We start from the raw sequence: 7,714 nt of genomic DNA on the forward strand, positions 1-7,714 counted from the left end.
ACAGCTTTGTGAACTGAAGAAGCAACGATAAGCAACCAATGGCGCTAACCGCAGCTGTCACCCACGCCTCGCGCGCGCTCCCGCGGCGGCGCCACCGCCGCGCTCCGGCTCCCTCCACCCGCCTCGCCCCTCCCCTTACCGCGCCGCCGCCACCGCCGACACGTCCGGCGACCCTCGACCGCGTGCTCTCCGACCTGGAGGCCCAGCCGCGCCTCCTCACGCCGTCCCTCCTCGCGCCCCTCCTCGCCGCGCTCCCGCTCCACCCGTCCCCGCGCCGCCGCCTCGCCGCGCTCCGCGGCCTCCTGCCGGTCTCCCTCCTCCGCCGCCACCCGGACCTCGCGCTCCGCCTCCTCCACATCCACGCCTCCCTCGGCCTCCTCGCGTACGCGCACCACATCTTCGACCACCTCCTCCCCGCGCGCACCCGCCGAGAGCGCGCGTTCCCGTGGAACTGCCTCATCGCCGGATACGCACACGTCGGCCGCTACAACGACGCGCTCGCCCTCTACCTCCAGATGGACGAGGAGGGCGCCCCGCGCGACGGGTTCACCTTCGAGAGCGCGCTCCGGGCCTGCGCTGGCGGCCGGTCCGCCGAGCTTGGTCGGGCCGTGCACCGCGACGCCCTGCGCGCCGGCCTCGCCGCCGACGTCTCCGTGTGCGACGCCCTCGTGGAGATGTATGCTCACTGCGGCGACATGGAGATGGCGTGCCAGGTGTTTGACGCAATGCCGGAGAGGGACGCCGTCTCGTGCAACGTCATGCTCGCTGGCTTGCTGGGGCACGGTGGTCTCTCTCCTCAGGCAACGGAGGTATGGAGGAGGATGCTCGGAGAAGGGCACAAGCCCGACTCCGTCGTGCTGTCGACGATTCTCTGCCATCACCCTGATGATGGCAAACAGGGACCGGAGGTTCATGCCTGGGTGATCCGCCATGGGCTCGACACAGAGTTGTCAGTGGCAAACGCTCTGATTGGAATGTACTCCAGAAAGAATGAGCTAGGCCACGCCCTGTCCGTGTTCGAGTGGATGCCGGTCAGGGACCTGGCCTCGTGGAATGCTATAATCTCTGCGCACAGCCAAGACTTCAGAGTTCTCATGATGTTCCGCCGCATGGTGGACTCCGGAGTGCGGCCGGATGAGACCACCTTTGCGGCGGTGCTCTCCGCGTGCGACAGTCTAGGATTGGTGGAGGGCGGCATGAGGCTGTTTTCTGAGATGGAGAACAAGTACAGAATTCAGCCTATTCTGGAGCACTACACCTCTGTGGTCAACATGCTAGGCAAAGCTGGGATGGTGGATGAGGCATACGAGTTCATGTCAAAGCGGATGTGTCTCAGCAGTGAGCCCACTGTCTTGAGGGCTCTTCTACATGCTAGCTCAGTACATGGCAACATCAGGATAGGACAAATCACCGCAAAGAAGTTACTCGACCTGGAGCCTGACAATGTGCATAATTTCGTCACAGTAATGAAGATGTATGAAAACACGGGTAGGTTGGAGGAGCTCGAGAAGGTGAAGAAGGAAATGAGGGATAAAGGGCTGTAACATTTGGCCTGTTGGATCATCACTGATCACAACTTCTGTATAAAGCTCCAGCATCTTCTTTGTTGCCAAGTAGTGGTGATTTCTTACCAGTTTGGCCCTGCACATAGTATTATTAACATACATTTACATAGTCTCTGATTGAGACCTTTGGGAGCGAGGGTTGTACAACTGAACTGAACTGGCAATTGCCGAGGCAGGGCAAAGGCAGAGCTTCGGAGGATTGCTTTCCCCTGCAGACACTAACCCAGAGTTGACTACAGATGCCTGCTTCACGCCTACATCGATGATAGGAAGCTCACCCCATCGATCTTCAGAATCCTCTGGTATGCAGGGGTCAAGCGTGCTGTTCAATTACCTGGTGCTCTGAGGACTACATTGTGTTTGGATGACTGACTACATTCTATTCTGCTGATCAATTAGCTGGTGTTCTGAGGACTAATTGGTCTTTTCATTTCTGGGGCCGACTAGGATGGAATGATGAATAAAAGAAAGGAAAAATGACTGTTGACCGAAAAATATTTGGCGGTTGATAGGTTATGATAAAGAACAAGAGACACAGTTCGATCGGATGTCGATAGATAGATAACATGCACTGACCAACTAGCTGATACATAACACACAGTTTAACCAGAAAATTTCAGTTTCTGGTAGTGAATGCACTGAGCTAGATACATCCATTTTCGAGACAAGTAATTCCGAACGGAGGGAGTAGCTCCTACAAGTGTACATTTTGGATGACTGACAGCTCCTACTCTGTTCTTAAATGAAGAAGCAACTGGAGGAAACCGACCAATGGTGCCCCCGAGGTCTGTCTCTCTCTGTGTGCCGTGTGCAACTGAGCTAAGGAAAGAAACAATAAACAAATTGATTAACATTAGACAAATATACGTAGTTGATGGCGAAAACAAAATTAATTGGATATGCAGCATACAGTACGTAGCCTCGCTACCTTTTTAAGTCTACCAATAAGTTCATTCATATGAGAAAGTGTTGGCATATGCAGTTGTATATGTTACCTTGGACATTCGCTGTGCATTTATCAGCGAAAATCAAAGGCGTAAAATCGCACATCAATGTGAGGTCCAAAAGTAGTAGGTGGACTAATAAGGTCGATGGGAAAGGCCGCGGAAGCCCCAAGACTCTTGTGTGCCATGAGCAGCCAGATGAAGGTAAGGAACTCCCCTCCTCTGGCCAGCTGGGTCGCGTGCGTCTCGGGCCGCGACCTGCTTGCAGCGTACATGATGATCCTCACCCACATGTCTCTCATCTCCTCCAGTGTTTCTTTGCATGGTTCTGGTAAAGACAAGGCAGAATCCTCCTTGGATAAGAACTCTTTCAGATTTTGCAGAACAACACCATGCTTGCTGTTGCTGATGCTGATGCTGCCTGCCATCATCATAAACTTCTTGCGGAAGCCTTGTAGCACTGATTTGGCACTGCTAGCAGTGACCTGCAGCATAACTGGGTGTGTAACAAGAAGGTACATCATATAATTGGATAGTTTCCGGCAGACACCAACCAAGGCAACTATCTCCGCGTCCACGCTTGAAACCTCACTCAGGTGTATTATTGTTGATATATTCAAACGGATTATGACAGCACTAAAATTGTCAGACAATTCTCTTGCCATACTACGCAGGAACCGACTGAGATGTTGCCACTGTCGTTTTTGGCCTCCAAAAGGGGACTGGAGAATGACTCTAATCTCTTTCACAAAGCTCTCTGTGATATCCTTATCCACCTCCTCGTACTTGGCGTCTAATACCTTGCTCAACCAAAACAACCTGTCCTCTCCAGCGCCAACTGCTTTTGCCATCTTCCTACTCATGCCCATCACTCGTTCCGACATGGACGGGCTCCTTGGGTTTTCCTCGCAGCCCACATAGCTCAGAAAGTTGTACTGCCCTATGCGGTTTGACCACAGCGGCTTCTCCTCCGGCCATCCAACAATATTATTGGAGACAAGCGTCCAGGACACGCGAGTGAGCCAAACACACTTCCTGGCCTTCAGCCATGCCCATGTCCAAGGTGACACCATGACCATCATAAACATTGCAAGAACTTCCAGTAAAAAGCTCCCCATGAATAACATGTAGGTGATTGCAACGTCGGCCCTGTTGTATCTCTCTTTGTCACCAACTATGAAGAGCACAAGGGCAACCAAAGCCGACACTTGAGATGTGCATCGAAGTATAATCCCGCTTCTTGTCCGAAGCATTGCCGCCTTGGTATAGACATCACAATACATGATACCAAGTTCGACGTCAACCAACTTGACCAGCTTGGACAATTGAACTTCACCTGACCGGGCATAACTCGTCCAAGTTGCTGCACAGAAGCCTTGTGGTATCTGGAAGAGCGTAAATCCAGCAAATAAATGCCGAATGATTGGCGCTGAATCCAAGGAAAAGCAAACAATGCTAGAGAAGCTAGCATCTTGATCTAGTTCTTGATGCTGGTTCAGCTTACTTTCTTCACTATTGTTGTAGCCACTTATGTTTTGTAGGTTCCCGTACATGAGAGCCATCGTCCTCTCCCCATACTTGATGATTCCAGCAACAAACATAAAGATGCCCGGAACAAGAAGCTGCGCATTGCGCCCAGCAATGTACTTTGAGAAGACATACAATGCTAGGACCACTTGAACTATCAAATTCAACAAATGCCTCAACCACAAGCGGTTGTCCTCCAAGGAAAAAGCTGTGATGGTGTCCTGTCCACCAAGATGAATGAGTAGGAAGGGCGGCCAAAAGAAAGCTAATGGGTGGTTTTTTGTCAGCGCGGTGGCGTTGTCGTCTTGTTTTGATAGCAAACCAAGGGCATAAACTGCTACCAAGTCTGCCACCAAATAAGCTATCCAAATAATGCCACTAAGAAACTTGGCGCCACGTTGCCGAAGGCTGCCAGTAAAGAAGAGGAATATCTGTAGCACGAAGCTGAGAAGGACAAGCAGTTGGATCTCCCAATCATTAAACAGTTGTAACAAGCTCGCCATTGTCAACCAAATTTACTATATATGCCACAAACCTGCACGTGATAAGCATATTAATAGAAAAAACATTTCAGTGTGGTTTCCTCAAAACCAAATGGAAAACTCTTGATTGACTTGCTAAGCTCTCTTAATTTATATATTACAGTATGTTTCAACTAGTTAGCCCAAAATAAATTCCAGACTATAATGTACCAACATTATAAACATCAGTTTGTCGTTTACCAAGTTTAATAAATAAACCATGAAACATATTGATTTTTTCTTCAATATCAGAGTTTGATAAACAAATAAGAGTTTTAATATTTGAAATGGAAATGAAAAAAACCAAAAAATATAATTGGGACAATAAATTCAATTAACAAAAGATTAATTATGAATCTATCAAGAACTACAAAGTTAAGTGTCCCAATATTTGATTCATTAGGTACGATAATAACACTGTTTTTTGGATTTAGGCACCAAGTTTTATGTCTAAATGACCGGAACTGAAGTGATTTAAGTACGACAGAATTCATTTATTTAGTCCATTTTAAAAGAAATCATTATGCTTTCCCTCCCGTTTGCCTAGCTACAGAACTTTGCCAAGACTGTTGGGTCTTTAGTGGTTGAGAAAGTGTTCAATTAGAACATGAAAACTGACTCAATTGGTCTTAATTAGAGAAGGGCAGAGACTCTCAAACAAGAAAAAGGATCCATTCGAGAGAATTGACTGAGGAGCCGTATGAGGTGAAAATCTCATGTACGGTTCTATAAAGGGACAATAAGGATGACTTATCTGTCGACTTTTCTACTATCAACCTCAAAAAACCCAACTCTGCCTTACGTAAAGTTGCCAGAGTACGATTAACCTCTGGATTTAAAATCTCTGCTTATATACCTGGTATTGGCCATAATTTACAAGAACATTCTCACTACCAAAGAAAAGATACATCGGCGGAGAAGGAACCCAATGGCGAATCTAATAGCCGGAGCATCGACGAGTGGCTTGGGAGGCAAGCAAGAAAAACAAGATTATATAAAATATGAAACTACATTATATAATGAATCTAATGATATTGATTTGGTATTATGAATGTTGATACTTTTTTCTATAAGTTTGGTCAAATAAAAATTACTTTGACATCGAACAAAACTTATATGCAGAATACAAAGGACCGAAGAGAGTACATGAATGAGTATTTTCTTCAGAGGCTGCGTGTACGGACCAGTATTTCTATTTCCACAATTCAAACATCAGTAGCGTACGCAATGCGCGCATCATACCATATCCCCACATACCATGGTGTTATAGATAATAAATCCGTATCTAGACTCCTAATATATATGAACACATTTTAGTGTTTGATACGTACATCCGTATCTAGATAAATCTAAGACAAGTAATTTAGAACGGAGATAATATAATCTTGTTTATTTATACATACAAGATTTCAGAAATGTTGAATTTTCGTACTACTCAAAATCTCTGCAAGACTACTTCCGGCAAGCAAGCAGACAAACAAAAAGTTAGTACAGACTACTCTCCAATACAGACTTTCCTTGTCAACCCCCCGGCCCCCATCTTCTCATTTCTCCATTAGTCGTGGTAGGTACTCCCTCCGTTCCAAAATAGACGATCTAATTTTATACTAACTTTATACAAAGTTGAAACGGAGGGAGTAGCACGTGAATTCAAGGAAAGATAATGTTTCTCAAAGAATGCGGATGAAGCTTTAAAAAATTGCAGATCCAGCAAAGCGCTAGCAAACAAACGGAAGGGGAGGGAAGAACACGACATTCTAGAGAGAAAAACAGTAGCGTACTAGCATTGAAAATTTGCTAGAAACTAAACAATATAATGCAGCTTTTCTTATGAAAAAGGACAAATTCCCACACAAGATGGCCTCAAATCAAACGGCAAGACCCCGAGATGGATCTGAACTAAAAAATAGAAAATAAAAAACTCCAGATCTGGCGTCTAAGTTGGCAGCTAAGTGGGGATGAGGACAGAGCTTGGTTGGTGGCAGGGTCACAAGGGTAGTGCGACGACGCGGCCGCCGCCGACCCGCCGTACCAAGTCCATGGCATCCGGAGCGAAGCTAGGAAGCATGGCTGGGATTTTTACCCGCTTAGCCTCACTTCTAATACTAATGGTGGGAGTGCAATAATCGCATTGAGATAGTATAACCCAAGATAGGATATTTGTGCATACCTCGGTTAGAAAAGGCGCGCGGATCGGATGCTTCTCTTCATACCTCGGTTGGAAAAGGAGCAGAGGAGTGAAAATGCCACCTCCCGTGGATCTGGACAAGAGAGTACTCTTCTATTCATACTCTGCCAAGTAGCAGGATTCAGTGAAAGTCAACCGGTGAACAGTACGGGTGACTTGGGAACCTCTTCTCCATTTGAGAATCAAGGGTCAGATCGGCATGAGCAGTGCCACCCGTGTTGCAGGATTCAATCTGGACAGTCCATTTCCATATAAGAGCATGGTTAATAATGCAGCTCGCTGTTGGCTATAAGGAGATGCTACCTCACTTAATAAAACCTTTATAAAAAATACTCATATAATAGCTTGGCTCTAAGCATTTAATATTTACATGAGCAATGTATATAAATTAAAAGAGAGTTGCATGCATAGTATTTTTCTCTTGATCAATGTACTATAGTGCTGTAGAATAAGAGTCTGCTTCACTCTCTCTCCTCTTCTCACTTATCCAAGTAGGATTTTAACGAAATGACAAGTCTTATAGCCTTCTGATTGGGCCTTATTAGACTTGCTCTAACGGGTCAAGCCACGTCTAGACTTTGCTGTACAAAGTCACCGAATCCCCCTTCATTTCCTGCAATAAGAGCAAAAGGGCAGACAACTAATAAGATAGCATGTCTTCTTAGGGCATTCGACCCTCAAACCGCTCAGACACGTTCGGACCATGCTGTCCGAAAAGCGGAAGTCATCCAATGCAGGCCTGTATTGGTCCGCAACCGCAAGGCAGTCTGAACGTGTTTTCGTCCGTAATCCGAAGACAAACATGGGGGACTTTGTGGGCGCTCGGGCCGCTGCCATGCCCGATTTTGACCGCCCTGATCCACCCAAACCCCCACCCGTCACTACTAGGAAAAGCCTCATAGGTAACTCAAAAAAGTGGCGGACGCGACTAGGCACCCTCCACCGCAAGTTAGGAGAAGTAGAAGTGGC

General features: G+C 46.9%; 2 protein-coding genes across 3 annotated transcripts; one reads left to right on the plus strand and one right to left on the minus strand.

Moving 5' to 3' along the window:
• Nucleotides 1-1,588, plus strand: LOC109755246 (pentatricopeptide repeat-containing protein At4g25270, chloroplastic). Its single transcript, XM_020314152.4, has one exon. It carries the CDS (start codon nucleotides 39-41, stop codon nucleotides 1,542-1,544), a length of 1,506 nt encoding a protein of 501 aa, XP_020169741.1. The 5' UTR covers nucleotides 1-38; the 3' UTR covers nucleotides 1,545-1,588.
• A 515-nt stretch (nucleotides 1,589-2,103) lies between these two features.
• On the minus strand, nucleotides 2,104-6,903 carry LOC109755245 (uncharacterized). 2 transcript variants are annotated; one of them, XM_020314150.3, is made up of 3 exons: nucleotides 6,728-6,903; nucleotides 2,561-4,571; nucleotides 2,104-2,379 (listed from the first exon to the last, which is right to left on the minus strand). In XM_020314150.3, the coding sequence occupies exon 2, from the start codon at nucleotides 4,537-4,539 to the stop codon at nucleotides 2,584-2,586; it is 1,956 nt and encodes a 651-aa protein (XP_020169739.1). In that variant the 5' UTR covers nucleotides 4,540-4,571; nucleotides 6,728-6,903; the 3' UTR covers nucleotides 2,104-2,379; nucleotides 2,561-2,583. The 2 variants fall into 2 exon arrangements, with proteins under 2 accessions (XP_020169739.1, XP_020169738.1); XM_020314149.3 differs by having other exon boundaries at nucleotides 2,104-2,384.
• Nucleotides 6,904-7,714: the final 811 nt, after the last annotated feature.

The sequence above is a fragment of the Aegilops tauschii genome, chromosome 5 (assembly GCF_002575655.3).
Source record: "Aegilops tauschii subsp. strangulata cultivar AL8/78 chromosome 5, Aet v6.0, whole genome shotgun sequence".
NCBI lineage: Eukaryota > Viridiplantae > Streptophyta > Magnoliopsida > Poales > Poaceae > Aegilops > Aegilops tauschii.

Bases quoted from the DNA above. Each gene is read 5' to 3' on its own strand.
- LOC109755246 (XM_020314152.4), top strand. From the start codon at position 39: ATGGCGCTAACCGCAGCTGTCACCCACGCCTCGCGCGCGCTCCCGCGG.
- LOC109755245 (XM_020314150.3), bottom strand. From the start codon at position 4,539: ATGGCGAGCTTGTTACAACTGTTTAATGATTGGGAGATCCAACTGCTT.